Here is a 20,019-nt window from a genome sequence, read left to right on the forward strand (position 1 = left end):
GTCATAGTGTATAGGATTACATCTCTATAGTTGAAACTGCATCTCTGCACACTTACAACGGAATCCGTAATTTACTATTTTGCACAGGCTAATAGTAAGTATGTCTATAGAGATTAATTACCCCAATTAAGGTGGCTGATCAAACAATGCTGTGTTTATTTTTTAAAATTTTTGCCTGGCATTCAGCTGGACTGTCAAACTATGAGCTCAATTCTCTGTTCCCATGGTAAGAAGTCACATGAAACTATCAAAGATAACCTTTTACAGCTCAATATACATTTAAATGCTTCTCAAATTGCACTTCCAAAGACAGGCCCCATCACCTTGTATTTAGTAACATGATCATTCTCCCTTGAAGGACTATGCTTGCCCACTGCTCCAGCATCAGTATTAACTTTTTATTTAACGTAATACTCATGAAGCCTCGGATAACTGATTTCCACCAAATTTTACAGGGTTTAGTTTATGTAAATGGCTTCCTTCGGGCTTAGAGGTCTGTGATGAAGTTCTGTATTAGTTAGGATACGGACCCCTCTGAACTCTCTCTGCAATTACAACGGATGTTCTCTTAGGCAAGAACTTAGTTTTGTGCTTCTGAGCTCACTCACACAAGCCAAGACACCCCTTTTCAGCATAATGGTGAGTCCGTAGCAGGTACTCATTATATCGAGTGACTGATGTTTCCTGGGGGGTCATTTTACAAGTTTTTGGCCCTGAAGTCTCTCAGAGTTACCCCAAAATTAACTAAACCTAAGTTTCCATTCATGAGAAAGAGGCTACCTCTCAGCTTGGGGGTCAGGGGTGGGGGGTACGATACTGAAAGGCCAGTCCCAGCGCAATATACGTAGTTTTTGTCTCCTTCTCTCTTAAACTGTCTACTCACATTTCCCTGAAAAGTCTTTTAAGATAAGTTTTCTGAAAGAGATAAGCTTCATCCGTACCCAGGTAGCGGCTGCTTTTTAGAAGTAATGAAAAAAGCGCGTCTTAGAACTCTATTCTGCCTGTTTACTAAAGCCACCAATCACCCCCGTGACTCGCTTCAAGCGGAGTTCCTCCCCTTCCGGGGAGCCCCGCCCACACCTGATATCTGCTTAGACTCCCGCCTCCTCCTTAAAAGTTCCAGCCAATCCTGTACTACTAATGTCGCGGGGCAGCGCTATCGCGAGATTCCAACTGTATCCTCCGATAGACTTTAACCGTGTGGACTTGCGCAGAAGAGACTCATGAAGCCATTCCCGGAGAAAAGGGGCGGGGCGCTCCGACGTGCGCGTTCATCTTGACCCCACGCTCCAGCGCGCACCCGGCAGCTGGGAGCTGTGGTTTCTGGGCCCCCCGGGAACCCCAACACAAACCAGCGTAAAGCGCGCGTGCCCATTTCAGGCGGGTGTTCGGTGGGTGGCGAATGCGCGCCCGGGACCTGCGGGGACTTTAGAAGAGCCCCGGAGCTTGGGGCATAAAGGCTCAAGAGGCTTGGCGAACCAGCCTAGGTAGGCGCTTGGGTGATGGAGGGTCAGGGGTCAGAGGTCGGGGACATAAGACGCCTGCAGACGGAGATTGAGGTCCCGAGGAGGGAAGACTCGGTTGTTCTGGAGCCCAGGAAGCTAAAGGGCTGAGGGGGAAAGGCAGCACGAGTTTCCCCGACCCTTTCCCATCCCAGACTTGGGGGCCTCCGGACCGCCGCGGCTCCCCCGGGAGAAGAAAGGGCCGTGGGAAAGGAGGCTGTGCTTCTCCTCGGGGGCTGGGGCCTGCGGTGTTTAGATCGAGCGTCCGAGGGACTGTCGTCGCGCTCCCCGGCCTCGCGGGTAGCTTGTTTGCCCGGCCTGCTGGGAGCGATCTGGCGCTGACAGCCCAGCTCTGACTCCGTGAACCGCTGTTGAGTTTCGGAAGAAAACCGACTGGGTATCACCATTCGTCACACACGCCCCTGGAGGCTGGATCTGGGCAGCTGCCTAGCTTCTTGGTGCGCGGGGTTGTAATGTGGTAAAAGGGAGGCGAGGCTTCCAAGTTAGTCTGAAAGTTCTCAGTTACCTTTAGACTCAGATTAATTACTTTTCGCTCTCAAAACCATCTTTGTACGTGGTACATTTTGACTCCGTGATCGTTGCTAGTTTATGAACAATGATGTGTTATTTTGATGATTGACTGTCACTTTCAGATGTAGTACAATGAACTAATGGCCATTAAGCTCGTGCCTTTTTTCTAAGTAACTTTACGTGACCCAGGAGGTGGAAAAACTAGATGTTTGATATTTTCTTACTTGTATTTAAACTACTTTAACGCTTTAACTGAATGAAATACAATAATTTTAAAGTCATTATAGCTATTTAAAATTATTTTCTTGGATGTTGGTAGCAAAACTGTTTAAACTCCCATGAATAGAAATGATCCATAATATTTGTACTGTTACCAGAAAGACTCATTGGTTTATGATCAGAAACCATGCTTGAAAGAGTGTTACTGAGCATCGCTGAGAGAAGTGTGCCTGTACTGGATAACTTGTGCTTCCTAGAGCTTCCCAGGTCAAGTTAGCCAATAAACTAGCAGTTGAGAATAAAAGTTTACTTTTGAAAGATGCTACTATCTATATGTCTTCTTTGCCCAAGCCTAAGAACTGCATTTGCAGAATTATTAAAACAAACCTTATATTAAGAGTTCAGGCTACAAAGATTTGGGGAAACGGAATGTGGTGGTGAAAAAGCTTTTTCCGCGGGCATTTTTAAAGTGTATGTGACTATCATATTTTGGTTCAGTAGATGAAAATACTCTCATCTTCCTGAAGTTATTACTATGGAAAGATTGTGGTAATGCTAGATCATTAGGAGCTTTTCACTAATCCGGAATGATTGGGCTTTGTTTGCGTAAGGCTCACCTTGGGCAGCAGTATGGCAGATGTATACTTCTTAATGTTCCTAAATTCTAGATCCAGGCCTACCATGGATTTGTCATAAGTCAGGATTTGTGTGTGTCTTTTAATGAAGAGGTAATAATTTGGAGGGGAAAAAATCTGAATCTAAGTTTAATTGGTAATCATTTGTTATATTGTTTTAGTAACAACAATTTATGTTTATTTTTCTAATAACATCTTTATTTTCTCTTGAAGATATGGGTCAGCAGTTTTCTCTGTCTCATTCAGGGTCAGAAATAGTAAAGAATAGTTTCACATTACCTGTAATCTTCTAGAATATGGTTAAGAGACTTATCTAAAAAGAAACATGGTGCTTAAAAAGAGGGAGGATATTAGGTATTCAGGAAGTTAGAGATATTTGTTTCACCTTTTTTTGTATGTCATTTCCATCTTGGCACTGACCTGCCATTGGGGGTACAGTGATGAATAGGATACTGTTCCTGCCCAGCTTTCATGGCTTTCAAAGTTGTACAGTTAGAACAGTATAGCATTTAGGATAGAGGAGGAATGGCCCTTAATGCAGTATGCCTGGTCATGGAAGGTTTTCTGGGGAAGATTGGGACAGCAACAGGTAGAAAAGTACGAAAGGGCATTTCAAGCAAAAGGCTTTTTACATTTAAATGTAGGACAATTAAAGTGTGGTCCATATTTAAAAACTGCAGCTAATAATGTTTCACCAAACTCTGATATTTAAGAGGGAGGAGTAAGAAGTAGAGTGGTCAAAAGTGGGACTCATGTGGTATGAAGAACACCAGGAGAAGGGTTTGGAATATGATTAGAAATATATAGAATTTTACTAACACATGACTTACTAGCTGCGAGTTAACATTATAGTTATAAGTAGTTTTGATCAAAAAATATCTTCTTGGTTCAAGAAGTTATCCCTGGATAGAAATCCCTTAAGAAAAGAGTCGGTTGGAATGAGATTTTTTTTTTTTTTTTTTTTTTAATTCATGAATGTATGCTCAGTTCTGGTTTAATTGGCTGGGATAGTACCCAGGCATCGGGATTTTTAAAAATTCCCCCAGGTGATTCTAATGTGCTGTCGAGTTTGAGACACACAGATATATGGCCCTCCATCCTGCCACTTTAAAGTTTGGTTATTATAAATATAATATATAGTTCTGAAGATGATGGTGATAGCAGCTATCACTCACTGAATATATGCTAAATTTCTGATAACTGTACTGTTGCACTTACATTATTTCTAAGCATAATCCCATCATTCGCATTTTAGAAATGAGAAAACTGGCACAGAGAGGTTAGATAACTATTCCTATGCCACACAGTCAGTAAATGCCAAAGCTAGGATTAGAATCTTTTCTCCTATAAATCACATTGCTTTGCAGATGTGAGACTCTCTAGCCAGTTGCTTTTGGGACTTTTAGAGTGAACAGTTCCATAATTGTCATGTTATTAATATTATATTAATATTAATATTTTGTTTGTTATAGTAGATTATGTGATCCCTACCTCATATCCACACTCTTTGCCATAAACAGTTCTAATCAGTAGAGAATATGGTGCATTTTCCTACCTCTTCACTTTGGGTCTGTATGTGTGACTTGCTTTAGCTGGTAGAACCTTGTACTTTTGCTGTGAGCACGCTTTGAAAAGTACTTGTGTGATTGGATTTACACGGTTACACCTCAGCCATGGTGATAAGTACATTTGTGGGTTGCTTTGCTGGTCCCAGGAGGAGGATGAGAATTACATTAAGCAAAGCTGGACTGCTTCTCCAGAAGCCTAAGCTAGGTCAGCCAACCCTCAGCTAACCAGCCAACCTGCAGATCTGTGAGAATAAATGATTGCTATCTCAGGACATTGAGCTTTGGAGTGGTATGTTATACAGCCTATATGTGGCCATAGTTAACTAAAAAGCTGATATAGCTGAACTTTTCAAAGTTCCAGCAGAATGACCAAATTCCAGTATTTTGGCTAATAATTCTGTTGAGAACTGTACAAAGATAAGCACATAGATTATTAGAGGCCTCCTGTATTATTCTTCCAAGGCAATAGAGGAGGTAAGATGCTTATAGTTAACCATAGTAAGAGAGTGTTTATACTTAATTACCTGTGCATGCATAAAGGAGGCACGGGCTAAGGAAGTGGAATTCTCATGATTGACTTAGACCAGCACTTCTTGATAGCCTTTTTGCAATTTTGAGAATGTTTTATATTTGCACTGTATAGTATAGTAGCCACTAATCACATATGGCTGTTCAGCGCTTAAAGTGTGGCCAGTGAGACTGAGGAGCTGAGTTTATGATATTATTTAATCTTACTTAAATTAAAATACATGCAGCATGGCTACTAAGAAAATAAATTTTATTCATTTATGTTTTGTCAGTAAATTACTCATTTTATTTAGATTTTTCAAGTTTATTAGAATAAAGCTGTTCCTAATATTCTCTTATAATTTTTTTAAGAGGTTTTATTTATTTATTTGAGAGAGAAAACACAAGCAGGGGACGGGGGGCTGGGGGCAGGGAGAGGAAAGACTCCGCAAAGAGCAGGGAGCCCAACATGGACTCTTCCATCCCAGGACCCTGGGATCGTGACCTGAGCTGAAGACAAACATTTAACTGACTGAGTCACCCAGGTGCCCCATTCTCTTAATAATTTTAAATCTTTTCTGTGTCTACTTTTTGTTTGTACTTTGAAAATCAGCTTTATTAAGGTATAATTTAAGTATAATAAAATCTAACAATTTTAAGTGTACAATTTGATGAGGTTTGACAAGTATATACAATCACATAAACACCAGTTGAACATTTCTGTCAGTCCATATCTTTCCCTCCTGCTCCTTGCTATATCAGTCTGCTTCTCACTTCTTCACCTCTAGTAACCACTCATCAGTTTTCTATCAGTAAGTTCTTCCCTTTTTTAGAATTTCATGTAAAGAGACTCATATGGCCTTACACATCTGGCTTCACTTAGCATAATGCTTTAAAAATTCATCCGTGTCATCATATGTTCTATCAATAATTTATCACTGAGAAGTATCCCACCTGTTTATCCATTTACCAGGTAATGGATGCTTGGGTTGTTTTCCAGTTTTTAGCTTTTGTTAAAACTGCTATTAACATTCCAGTTTAAATCTTTTATGTTGGGATGTCTGGGTGGCTCAGTTGATTGGGCAGCTTCCTTCACCGTGGGTCATGTTCTGAGGGTCTTGGGATAGAGTCCTGCGTTGGCCTCATTGCTCAGAGGAGAGCCTGCTTCTCCTCCTGCTTGTGCGCTCTCCCTCTCTCTATCTCTGATAAATAAATAAATAAAATCTTTAAATAAATAAATAAATCTTTTTTGTCAGTCTTCCTTGGTTTTATTTCTCTTCCATAAATATCTAGAGGTAGGATTACTAGGCTGCACAGAAAGTTTGTATTTAATTTTGTAAGAAATTGACAAACTTTCCCTGATGTTTGAAAATTCAGTTTTGGTTGTTCTTCCTCTTCAGTCTTAAATTTTAACCATTCTAATGCATACATAGTTTCTTATTGTGGAATGTAGGTTAAATTTGCATTACTTTAATGACTGATGTGGTAAAGATATTTTCATGTGCTAATTTGTACTCACAGATCATCTTAGATGAAGTGTGTGTTCAGAATTATTTCCAAATTTCCATTTTTTCATAAGGTTGTCTTAATACAGATTTATGAAAGTTTTTTTCTTATTCCACACACAAATCCTTCATCAGATACTTGTTTTACTAATATTGCATCCCATCTGGCTTCCCCTCTCCTTTTGAAGTGCCAAAATATGTAATTTTGTTGAAACTCATTTAATCAATTTTTTATATTCTCTGCTTTTTGTGCCCTATTTTAATTTGTTTTGCCTAATTTAATGTCACTTATATTTTATCCTGTTTTCTTCTAGAAGCTTTATAGTTTTAGTTTTTGTATTTCAGTTTATGATCTATTTCAAGTTAATTTTTATATGTGGTGTGAGGTAAAGCTCCAGGTTTGTATTTTTGCATGTAGCTCTCTGTTTATTGAAAAGGATATTTTTGCCCTTCGACTGCCTTTGAATTTCTTTCAAAAATTAATTGACCAGGTGCCTGGGTGGATCAGTCAGTTAAAACATTTGACTCTTGGCTTTGGCTCAGGTCATGAGATCAAGCCCCTGAATGGGGCTTCCTAGTCAGTGAGCCTAATACAAGTTGCTGTCAGACCAGTTTCCTCTTCTCAGATGACAAAGCTATCTTCTTTTTTCCTACCTTTTTTCTTTTCTTTTTTCTTTTATTGTCTCTGCTCCATTTCCCCTGGTTGCCATCACCACCTTATTTCTTGCCCAGCTATTCTTGTTTCTGCTAACCCACAAAAAAGAAATATGTTCTGTATTTTCAGCTTCTTCTTTTGAAAGAGAAAATATATTTTTAGGAATTTTTTAACTGTGTTAAGGGTCAAGTGAAGTTTTGTTAACCCTTTGGGATTATAAAACCAAATTGAACTTTTGTTGTGATGATACGAGTTTAAATGTTACTAAATTCTTCAAATACACATTTCCAGGCTATTTGGGAGATTTACCTTACTGTCATGCTGCTTATTATATATATTTTTAGAATGTGTTATATTTTGTATAACACATTGTCTTTATTAAATGTATCCATTAAAGGACCAGTAAGACCATTAGAATTTCTGCAATACATGAGATTATGGTCAGTGTGTTTCTTAGCTGTATTTGACTTATTTAAAAAAAATTAACCATTGCTTTACATATCTCTCTAAGATTTCAGTGTGTTGTGTGGGGGCCATTAGTTTATGGTGAGTTGTTCATCAGGGCACACTTTGATACTTAAATCTTCTCTTGGAATGCTTACTTGTTGCATTTATCTTCTAGAGTTCATATTTACCAACCAAGAAATACTTGAAAATGAGTAGCCGGCGGAAACGTGCTCCTCCAGTGAGAGTTGATGAGGAAAAGCAACAGCAGCTTCATTGGAATATGCATGAAGACAGAAGGAATGAACCTCTTACCCTAACTGATGATGAGCACCCCTCATCGGGTTCAGATTTCTCTTCTGCTCACTGTATCATCCTAGATGATAGTCTAAAGGAAGAAGTGGCTCACCAAGATAAGAAGAGGTGTTCCGAGGCAGTGAGCATCTCAAAATCGGTGGATAAAGAAGAAATTGGTGGCATTTTTTCTCCTTTCTCTGCAAAGCTGAATATCGTGATTTCTCCCTATGACTTCGACAATTCTTGGAAGGCATTTCTGGGAGAACTAACTCTTCAGCTTCTTCCTGAACAGAGTTTAATTGAACATTTTTCTGAAAGGAGTTTTACACTGATGAGTTCAGAGTCAAGCAATCATTTCCTGATCTATGTTAATTCAGAATGTGAAGATGTAGAGAAACAACAAAAAGGACTCAGTGAGCCAATTAGTATTTGTGACAAGGGTATTAGAGTGGAATCATCCTTCAGTGGTGAAATGTTAGAAGATTTGGGGTGGCTACAAAAGAAGAGAAGAATAAAACTTTACCAAAAACCAGAAGGAAATCACATGATCAAGGTACTCAAATTCTGTGGTGTCTTTTAAGGTTCTTCTGCGTTGGGCAGTCCCATTTTGAAGTTAACTCAGAAGGAAGGCCTAAAAAGCCAGAAATAAGCCTATCATTACTAAGTTTCAGAGTGTACTTTATTTTGGGCTTTCAATAACTGTAAGAAATGTATGCTGTAGGTGATCATTTCTAGACTGTCCTTTTTCAGGATATCCCATATTCATCCCTTCCAGCTCTACTCTCAATGTCTTATCATCTCTTCGTCTTCTTGTAGCAGTCCTTTAACCATTGCCCTTGCTTGTCTTTTCAACTCCCATCTAGTTTGTCTCTGAATTGGTATAATGTGAATGAAATGGAATTCTATTCTTCACTGCAGAATCGAGTAACTCCCTTCTTTCATAACGCCTTGTCTACTTCTCCAGTCTCATCTTTTATCACTCTGCTTTTTATTTTGTCCCAGAAATTCCAAATTGATTTATTTCCTGCATATTTTCTGGCTGTATTTCTGCATCTTTGCTTTTTGTTTTCACGGTTCTCTGCCTGGATCGTTCCCTTCCTTTTCCCTAATAACTTCTGGGCATTCTCTAATATTCAGCTCAGAGTTTACTTCTCTAGGGAGATATTTTCTTAAAATTCATGGATAGTGTTCATGCCCTTCCCCCATAATACTCTATACACATTTATTTTTGCCTTGGCCACTTGTAGTGTACTTACATTTTAGATTTTTCTCCTTCAGCAAACTATGAAGTCATTTATCTTCAGTGCCTAGTATAGCCCTGATACTGAACAGATTTTTAGCAAATGAGAGAGTAAATTTATAATTCATTTCAGGCTCAGCTATTTACTAAATAACTTTATGTGAATCACTTAAATGCTGTAATTTCATCATCTTTCTGTGTAAAATATAATCATTCATTTTACCTCATATAGTCATATTGAGAATCATGTGAGCTACTATAAGTAGCTGTCCTTTATAAACTGTGAAGCAGGTTAATATGCCTTTATGCCAAAACTTGAAAAGAAATTCTAAAATGTTAAATTCACTTTTGTTCAATTGAAAACTGTGTGCTGTGTGTCTTTCTCACATTAAAAAGCAATTCTATTAGTATACTTTCAGTACTAACAAAAGGAAAGGAGAAAATTTAGAAACATTAGATTGTAACTGATTCTTCCCTGGAGGATGAAACTGTGCAACCACTTATTCCCTCTCCTTGTTGATCATGCATGCCAAAATGATGGCTCAGTGATAGCAAGTACATAAGAATTCATGGCTTGTATATCTGTTCTGTCCACCTTCTCCATAGATCAAGTCTTGATCTATTTTGTTTTCTTATACCAATTTTTATAAATATTTAAACATTTAGTGATGTTATAGTAAGCTAACTGTAGGTGGACACAAGGCAGAGTACAAATAATAATGAAATAAATTCTTTGTTACTCATTCCTATATAATGCTGAGTTGGATTCTTGTTCTTTAGTAAAAGAATATGAGCCTCTCCATGATTACGGAATCAGGTCCAGGATAACATAGGGAAATGAAAGAAAATGCATTTGTTGAGTATCTACCATTAGGAAGTTTTAAAATTATATTATATAGGCTATCTCATATAGGCTTCTCTCCAGTTTGCAAATAACAGCATTTGGGTCAAAATACATCAGTTACTTTGCCTGGTTTTTTAGTTCTTAAATACCAATGCCAGTATTCAACTTCAAATCTTTTGACTGCAGAACTTCATACTGCATTGTTTTACCAGAATCAAGATATAGTACATTATCAAGATCTGTTTTCCTGTACATTTTAGTGTTTGATCTATTAATAGGGATTCCCAAGCCTGACTGTGCTTAAGAAATACGAATCAAAACTACAGTGAGATACCATCTCACACCAGTCAGAATGGCTAAAATCAACCATTCAGGAAATGACAGATGTTGGTGAGGATGCAGAGAAAGGGGAACGCTTCTACACTGTTGGTGGGAATGCAAGCTGGTGCAGCCACTCTGGAAAACAGCATGGAGGTTCCTCAAAAAGTTGAAAATAGAGCTATCCTACAAGCCAGCAATCGCACTACTGGGTATTTGCCCTAAAAATACAAATGTAGTGATCCGAAGGAGCATGTGCACCCGGATGGTCATAGCAGCAATGTCCACAATAGCCAAACGATGGAAAGAGTCTAGATGTCTGTCAACAGATGAATGGATAAAGAAGATGTGGTATATATATACAATGGAATACTATGCAGCCATCAAAAACCCCCAGAATCTTGCCATTTGCAATGACGTGGATGGAACTGAAGAGTATTATGCTAAGTGAAATAAGTCAATCAGAGAAAGACAATTATATGATCTCTCTGATAGGAGGAATTTGAGAGGCAGGGCAGGGGGTTGTAGGGGGAAGGGAGGGAAAAATGAAGCAAGATGGGATCGTGAGGGAGACAAACCATAAAAGACTGTTAATCTCAGGAAACAAACTGAGGGTTGCCGGGGGTGGGGGGGGGGGCTGGTTGGGAGAGAGAGTGTGGCTGGGTGATGGACACTGGGGAGGGTATGTGTTATGGTGAGTGCTGTGAATTGTGTAAGACTGATGATTGACAGACCTGTACCCCTGAAACAAATAGTACATTATATGTTAATTTTTAAAAAAAATCGACATGTGTCAGAATCTTCTGGGGGAAATCTGCATTTTTACCAGCTTCACTGATTATTTTGATACTCGACTTGGTAGTTAGAATTAGTATTCTCATCACATTCTCCCAGGTTCAGTTCTAGTTTAGAAAGTATTTTTTTTCTAGCAACTTGAATGGTGCATCTCACTTAGTAGGCACTGTATTGAAAGTAAAAATGAATTTGTTATTGAAAGTAAAAGTTTGTGAGGGAGATTTGGTAGGTATGTATCTAATGTTTATGGGCCAAATACTATGAAAACATTTAAAAACGGTAATGGTTAGGAAAGTTTTTTTTTCATGTCCTCATAAAGAATGTATTAGTACAATTAAAACTATATTTGTGTTGATTAATTCTTTGTAGGTTGGAATTTATCTTTTGGAAGGTGGCCTAGCGAAACTAGACTTTTTGAGTGATGCAAATTCAAGAATGAAGAAGTTCAATCAACTCATGAAAAGAGTGATGGAAAAGTTACACAATTTTGTTATTCCAGGTAAATTATAAATGGCTGTTACTTTTAAGAGTTGTGGGTTTTTCCCAAATCATATTTATAACAAGCAGAAAAACAATAAAACCGTAATAAAATTAAACAATCTCTATAAAATCATAATATGACAAAATTATATGTATCTGAAATGCCCCCACTGATTTGTGTCTTTCTTTGCTAAATACTGTGCTTAGCTTATAGTAAGTACTCAAGAAGTGTTTGCAGTCAGTAGAATCTAAAGGGATCTGAGCTGATTGGAATTTTGCATTATTCTTTTGCTTTTATTTTGTCATGGCCAGAGATTCTTGGCTGCCCTTATTCCACCTCTCCTTTGCAGTCTGACAAATAATCTCAAGAGCCTGCTTTCCTTAAAGACCAGTTAACTTTCCTCCTGTTTCTTGGCAAGATGTTGCATCCTTGGTCAGGACTGCAGCTTCAGAGTTGTCTGCCATTGGTTCTCAAGGGGAGAGTGTGGATGGCTTGGTGCAGCCCATCAACACTACTGGAAAAACAGCTCAAATTCTCCAAGCCCTGCTCATGGTGGGTCAGCATTATTTCAGGTGCAAATTACAGAACATTTCATACTGGAATATTTGGGAGGTCAGTTTCTAAGCTTGACTTTTGAATTGTTTCTTCAGTGCATTCTTCGCAAAGCTTCATAATACTAATAAAAGTAGGGGTGCCCAGCTACCTCAGTCGGTAGAGCATGTGACTCTTGATCCCAAGGTCTTCAGTGTAAGCCTCATGTTGGCCTACTTAATTAAAAAAATACTAATAAAATTAAATCATTTTGCATGTTGAAGACTTAAAAGGAGGAAAATCTCTAGTTTCAGAATTGGAAGGGATACTTTTAAATACATCTAGAGTTCTTAAAATGTTGCTAAGAATTATTCTGTCTTTTAAAAATAATACAAGTTGGGCGTTTCAGAGGAAAATGTCAGGATTTCAGAGGAAAACTTCAATTTAGTTATCAGTACTAGATTACACAACTATAGTAAAAGTCTGAAATAACCACACATATAAATAGACATTAATTGTAAAATTTTTAAAATCTCACATGGCATATTTTTTTATTGAAAAAAGTAAATTATGTATTTTGTGTAACAGTCTTCATCCTATGGCATGTGAGGTATGTTCCGTAAAAGTGGATAGGCCTTTTTGGGAACTAAATTTTTGAGAACTAACTATTTTGAGAAATAAATCATAAGCTAAAGTGGGTTTGTACATTCAAGATTTTGAAAATTTTTTTCATGTTATAGTAGGCACCAGTCTTTTCTACAGGGCAGTTGTGCCCAACAAATGTATCATATTTTTTACAAATTTGTACTAATGGCTTAAGCACTTATCTCCTAGTGGGCTCCTGCTACTACCAAATGCCTATCCTTTTTTAGCATAAGAAATAAAATGGGAACCCTTGTCTTACTAGACATAGAAAAATTTTGTCTGCATATGAATTTTTTTATGTTAAGATGTAAAAGTGAAGTAAATTACCCTTTATAAACTGCAAAAGATCTTTATATTCAAATGATTATGTTTTTTAAATATCTGCAATGGGCAAAGCATGTGCTAGGTGCTCTGAGGAACTAAAAACAAAAGACAGCTTTTGCATAACATTTCAGTGCACAAGGGAAGAATACACATAAATGATTGCTCTGCCAGATAGATTGCAGCATATCACTATATCCAGAGTAGAAGAATATTACACGAACACAGAGGAGAACATTAGTTCTAACCAGGGAAAACAAAAGAAAATGCCATGGAAAATGCTGAACTATCTTGAAAGGTAGATATTTTGATCAGCGAAGAATTAAGGATAGGGTTCTTCCAGTCCCGAAACACACTGAGCAAGGCCCCAGAGATGGAAAAGTGCGTAGCATGTTTTTAGACTAAGAATTGCTTATAGTTATAAAAGGTAGATTGGGTTGTTTTGAGTACATTTGTTGTTGGATGTACAGATGTGTTGGAAGAGGATGAAGAAGATTCAGAGAGTGAGCCAGAAGGACAGGACATTGATGAGCTCTATCAGTTTGTGAAGCGAGCACATCAGCAAGAAGCACAGTCCATCCAAGTGGATGTCCAGCATCCTGCATTGATTCCTGTGTTGAGACCATACCAGAGAGAGGCTGTCAATTGGATGCTACAACAAGAGCATTTCAGAAGCCCTCCTAGTAGTGGCAAGTATAAGATGCTTAAAGAAAGGCAGATTGATCAGAGGGATTATATAAGAAATAATTAGGGTGGGGGACATTGTTAAACAAATCATACTGAAAAGTTAGAATAGAGGGGCACCTGGGTGGCTCAGTGGGTTAAGCCGCTGCCTTCGGCTCAGGTCATGATTTCAGGGTCCTGGGATCAAGCCCCGCATCGGGCTCCTTTCTCGGTGGGGAGCCTGCTTCTCTCTCTGCCTCTGCCTGCCTCTCTGCCTGCTTGTGTTCTCTGTCTCTCTCTCTGTCAAATAAATAAATAAAATCTCTAAAAAAAAAAAAAAGTTAGAATAGAATAGGTTTTACTATGAACAAAATGGTAGTCTAAGAAATTCTTTAAAATTGAATCTAGAGAAATTCGTTGGTGGGTTTCCTCATCTATAAGTGTTTGAACTAATTTTTCCTGCCCAAATAAGGGCTGCCTTGTTTGGAATTTTTTAAAAATTCATTTTTTACATGCCTTTCCAACTAAGAATTGCTTTTGGAACCTGATCAGATGGGAATCTTTTTTCATTTTGTTTTTAATTTTTATCTATTTTTTTAATTTCTTTTCAGTGTTGCAGAATTCATTGTTTATGCACCACACCCAGTGCTCCATACAATACATACCCTCCACAATACCCACCACCAGGCTCACCCAACCTCCCACTCCCGTCCCCTCCAAAACCCTCAGTTCCTCAGAGTCCACAGTCTCTCATGGTTTGTCTCCCCCAGATGGGAATCTTACTAATCATCTGCTAGAGGCTTCACAATGTTGATGAATCTTAGCAACAGAAAGCAAATTTACAAAAGTGGGAGACTAATGTGTGACTGATTCTCCTAGCTTTGCATTTATTTTCTTTCCTCCATAAAATAAATAATAAAATAAAATGTTATCTATTAAGAGTTTTCATAAAAGTAAATTTATGGGCATCACTTATGCCACTTCTTTATCATTATCTTTAAAGAGATAGGCACGAGGTGAGATTTTTGTGATTCTAGAAAGTGAAATGTTAACTATTTCACTCTGTATAGATTTATTTTATTTATTTATTTTTTTGTATAGATTTATTTTAATGATGGATAGCTCTTATTTCTCCTTTAGGTTCCAGTTTGTAATTTTTTATCCAACAAAATTCTTTTTTAAAAAATTTTTTATTTTTAAATATCCATTTATAGCCAACATTATTTCTTCCCACTCCCCCTCTTCCCTTACTATAAATTATTTTGAAATAATAATTACACATAGCATATCATTTAATCTAATAATATTTCAGTTTATTAAAGAAAGGATTCCTTTAAACAGATATAAAGTATATATGTATATATGTATTTTAATGGAAAGGATTCCTTTCAACAGATAAATCTTTTTTTTTTTTTTTTTTTTTTTTTTTTAAAGATTTTATTTATTTATTTGTGAGAGAGAGCGAAGGAGTGAGCACAGGCAGGTGGAATGGCAGGCAGAGGCAGAGGGAGAAGCAGGCTTCCCCGCCAAGCAAGGAGCCCGATGTGGGACTCGATCCCAAGACGCTGGGATCATGACCCGAGCCGAAGGCAGCTGCTCAACCAACTGAGCCACCCAGGCGTCCCTCAACAGATAAATCTTATAATAGCTTTTTAAACCCAGTAATTCCTTTAAATTGCCAAATCTCTCTCCCCTCTCTTCTTTTCTCCTCCCCTTTCTATTTCTTTATTTCTCTTTCTAACAATTAAGTCAAATCTGAAACCAGTAGCATTCATACATTGGAATTAGTTGTTGTCTCTTAAACTACTGTAATCCATAGATTTTTTGTCTCTTCACATTCTGTATTTTCTGTTATAATTTATCCATTGAAGAAATTGTCAGCTATGTAGTCTCCCACAGACTGGACTATTTTTTTCTCCAAAGTGCAATAATGTTTCTTTAAGAAATTTTATCAAACTATAACTTACAATAAAATGCACAGATCTTTAGGGCACAGTTTAATAAATTTGCACAAGTCTGTGTATCTGTGTCACCAGTGACCCAATTAAGACATAGAACTAGATTTTCTCAGAAGGCACTAGCCACCCATGTGTCTTGAAACTTGAAGTGGCTTCCAAAGTATGTGTTGTAAGTTTAAAATATATACCAGATTTCAGATAGGACAAAAAGATGCCAAATATCTCATTAATAATTTTTATATTGATTACATATTGAAATGATAAGATATTGGTTATATTATGCTAAACAAAATTGTTAAAATTGGTTTTACTTATTTCTTTTATATCTTTTGTGCAGTGCTGACAAGAAATAATTCCATCACCCCAGAAAGTTCCCTCATGGCCCAGTCAGTTCTACTTCAGCCCCTTAGGAGGCAACTGCTGCCACCATAAATTAGGTTTGCCTCTTTTTGAAACAATAAATAGAATGGCAAAGTATGGGCACTTGAGGCGGAAGAGAAGTTGGCCTCTTTCAAAATAATATTTTTGAGATTTAACCATGCTGCATGTACCAGTAATCCATTCTTTTTTCCTCCACAGAACAGATTTTCTTGATTAAATCCCATGTATCATTTAATATTTATGTTCCCTGTGGCTCCCATAAATTGAAGTTTTTATCCTTTAATGTTTTCATTTTATAAACCCTGTACATCTGTATTCCTATTTCATCTATCAATCCGTAAAGAAGACAACAAAAAATTACTTGCCTTTTCACTGGTGGGTAGAGATGTACTTCCTAATTTGTCAGTTGGTTTAAACAACTTTAATTTTTAGGGGAAAGGATAGTGAAAGATTTTGATTGAAATACACACAGTACTTCAGTGTTTTAGGATACTTTTTCCTCAGTTAAGCAATAAGCTTTTCCTCCTACTCTCAGACCCGTGTAAAAGGTTGGGTCTGGTTTAGGTTAATGTATTAGCCTACTAGCCTTTGTCTGTTGAGTTATTTAAAAACTTTAGGCAACTTCTTGAAGGATTTATAAAGGATAAGCTACTCTCCTTTATTAGGTAGGAGCTGGTTACATGTACCAGCTTTCTTTTCCTATTAAACCTCTGTGATTTGCTGTACTTTGTTTTTCTATCTTAACACTTGTTTATGTAGAAAATATTGGTGTCCCAAGCAAAGAAGAGAATAAACATAAGAATAATATCTTCAGAAAAGAGTGAGATCCTAATCTTTTCCCATGTGTATGTGGCTTCCCAGGGTATCCTGACTGCTAACTTATTTATATTTTAATGTGATTGTCTGCAAAAGAGAAGACAAACAGTAACTTACTCTTACGGTTATATTTTTCTTTAGAAAATGCCCTGCACTTCTTATGGCGTGAGATTGTTACATCTGAGGGTTTGAAGCTCTACTACAATCCATATACAGGCTGGTAAGACAAACTTCATGAGCTTGGTATTAGAAATAAATATTATGAAAAGCTGTATGAGATTGGTAGCATATGTCTACCAATAACTTGAACCTTTGACAATAACCTGAAGAAGAAATACTAAGTTAAAGTTTTGTTAGACTTCATATTTTTACCATTTTTATAGGTAGGACAAACAAGAAATTAATAATGCCTGTCATTTTTCAGTAAATGAATGCAATATAATAGACCTAAGAAGCTTAGCTATTGACACTTAAAGAGATTATAATCTTAATGTTATGGACCAATTTTTACATTTTCATTAAATACATTAATTTCTATTATAAAAGTCTTAGGAGTCACTAAATATAATAATATATTGGTGAATCAGTAGTTATTGTCCTCCTAACTTTTTTATTCACAGACGCAAAAGAAGGCAGATACGCTTCCTGTTATTTATAGAAGAGAAAAACATGATGGGCATTTACCAGTACCACTCTGCACACTTAGTTATCAGCTCTGGCAGTTTTTTTTTATCACAGTTCTTTATTCAGGACCTAGGGTTTCAAATTGTTTAACCCTAAAATGTAGTTTTAAAAAAACTTGGGCTTTTATGGATTTCTTCCAGGTTTTTTTTAGGAATAGTGTAATTTTTACCTGCATTCCTGTGATACGTTTTTCTTGTTTTTTCCTTTAGCATCATCCGTGATTACCCAAATGCTGGGCCACAGTTGCTTGGTGGCATCTTAGCAGATGAGATGGGTCTTGGAAAAACAGTGGAGGTTTTGGCTCTGATTCTGACACATACTCGACAGGATGTCAAACAAGATGCTCTCACTCTTCCCGAGGTAGGAGGAATACCATAGGGCTGAGAAAGCAGAGGACATATGTTCTCAAAAAGCATCATATGGCCAACATTTGCTTGGCACTTAAGCCAACACTCCGTTTACTTATAGGCTAATGATTTTTATAAGTTATTAGTTAACTTCAAGTGGGCACAGAGAATAGGATGTTTTTGACCTGGCAGGGTTTTTGTAAGTGATGTTGGACAGGTAGGAAGGGGTTGTGCTGTCACTCACCAAGCTTCCTTCTGGTTGGCAGGGAAGCATTTAGGGGAAGTACTGTTACTTCAGTACTGCAAGCCTCCACATTACCATTAAATATTTTTGAGTGATTTTTTTTTTAATTGCACAAATCACAGATCTGTAAATCATAGAATCTAATAATTAGTAATTAGATTGTTAAATGAATCAAACTCCCAAGTTCTTTTTCCAAAATGTGTAATTATGTTTAAAAATACAAATTTTAGAGTTTATAGGGGGGAGAAAAAAAACAACTCCACTGAGGCAAATGCAGCTCATAGCTCATAATTTCCAATAACCAAATCTAAAATCAACGTACTAGTTAAGGGTATAATTGATTACCTGTAGGGCCCACTGTGCTCACAACTTTAGTGATAATGTGATCTTCTGGTAGGGTCAGGTTTGCAGAGTTAACCTTGTACATTTGAGTACAGAATGGAAAATACCTATTTCATTGTGAAAAGAAAAAAAAAGATTTGGAATATGTAACTGGAATATATAACAGTTAACTGTCAGTAACTTCTATATTAATTCCATATTTAAATAAGCCTTGAAAAGTTAATTTCAGAAGTTCCATACAACATTTAGGTAATTTAAAATAATATGTACAATTTTAAAAAGTGAGGGCTAGCAGTAAGCTTCTGAGATAAAAAATAAAGTTTGTATATATGAATAGCATTGTAGCTCTTTCTTTTCATCATTTTTTACAACTCTGTTGCATCTCCTTAATAGAAGGAGGGTGAATTTTAATAAGCAACTCCAGTTACTGAAAGCAAAACACTGTGTGACTACTGAATGTTGTTTATATCAGGGAAAAGTGGTGAATTATTTCATTCCATCACATTATTCTGGAGGAAAAGTAAAAAATACAGAAACCCAGAATATGGAATTTGAACCAAAAGAAAAAGTTCAGTGCCCACGTGAGTATGAAATCTCTTAAAAAAAATATGTTTTTACAGTCATCTTTGTTATAGTTCTTGCATTCTTTATATTGGGCTGTCTTGTAATTGTTATGATTATTATAATTGTTATAATTGTTTACACAGTTGTTCATACTTTGTATAAATGGAGTCAGTTACAAGTCATGTTATCTTAACAAAAGTAAAAATTTATTCTTTCACTTGATTGCTTCGTTCTTTTTTAGTCTAGATATTTCTTGTTCAGTTTTTTATATTTGAATTTCTTTATCTTACAGTTTAAACCAGGCTTTGTTTATTCTCAGGCATAGCTACTTCAAATTCTGCTAGCAGATGAGTGTTTCCCTTACTAGTGGTAGCATATACATAGATAATTGTGAGAGGTTTTTTAAAATACAATTTTAAATGATAGTTGCTTTGTCAGAGTAACAAAATAATGAGTAATTTTTCCTTAAATTATTTGTTACAGTAATTTGTTAATGAGATAAATTTTTATTACATATTCTTCAAAATGGTGGTATGCAGACAACATATCTTCAGTAAATCTGTTTTATTTTTTCTTAACTTAGTTCTTAATGCATATTAAGATTAATTGCATTCTATTTTTTTATTTTAATTATTTTGACTGAGTTAGCATATCCTTTTGCATGTAGCTACACGTGTGATGATCCTGACAGCTGTGAAAGAAATGAATGGAAAGAAAGGAGTTTCCATCCTTTCCATCTATAAGTATGTCAGTTCTATATATAGATATGATGTTCAGCGGAACAGGAGTCTTCTGAAACGGATGCTGAAATGTTTAATTTTTGAAGGTCTTGTGAAACAGATCAAAGGCCATGGTTTTTCTGGAACTTTTACATTGGGGAAGAATTACAAGGAAGAGGATATCTGTGATAAAACAAAAAAACAGGTAACAGAATATTTGTTTAGTTGCTATATGTGTTGCCTTATGGAAGGCATTCACAGAT

At 36.7% G+C, this 20,019-nt stretch overlaps 1 protein-coding gene across 1 annotated transcript in view; it reads left to right on the forward strand.

Moving 5' to 3' along the window:
- Positions 1–1,519: 1,519 nt before the first annotated feature.
- The window catches only part of SHPRH (SNF2 histone linker PHD RING helicase), an 88,200-nt gene continuing 69,700 nt past the window's right edge, over positions 1,520–20,019 (forward strand). The window contains exons 1-8 of the mRNA XM_080807189.1: positions 1,520–1,960; positions 7,745–8,416; positions 11,430–11,559; positions 13,509–13,727; positions 16,998–17,076; positions 17,750–17,900; positions 18,946–19,054; positions 19,705–19,961. Of these exons, the coding sequence (XP_080663315.1) occupies positions 7,778–8,416; positions 11,430–11,559; positions 13,509–13,727; positions 16,998–17,076; positions 17,750–17,900; positions 18,946–19,054; positions 19,705–19,961 (1,584 nt within the window). The 5' untranslated portion in view covers positions 1,520–1,960; positions 7,745–7,777. The remainder of the gene's footprint in view (positions 1,961–7,744; positions 8,417–11,429; positions 11,560–13,508; positions 13,728–16,997; positions 17,077–17,749; positions 17,901–18,945; positions 19,055–19,704; positions 19,962–20,019) is intronic.

The sequence above is a fragment of the Martes martes genome, assembly GCF_963455335.1.
Source record: "Martes martes genome assembly, chromosome: 6".
NCBI lineage: Eukaryota > Metazoa > Chordata > Mammalia > Carnivora > Mustelidae > Martes > Martes martes.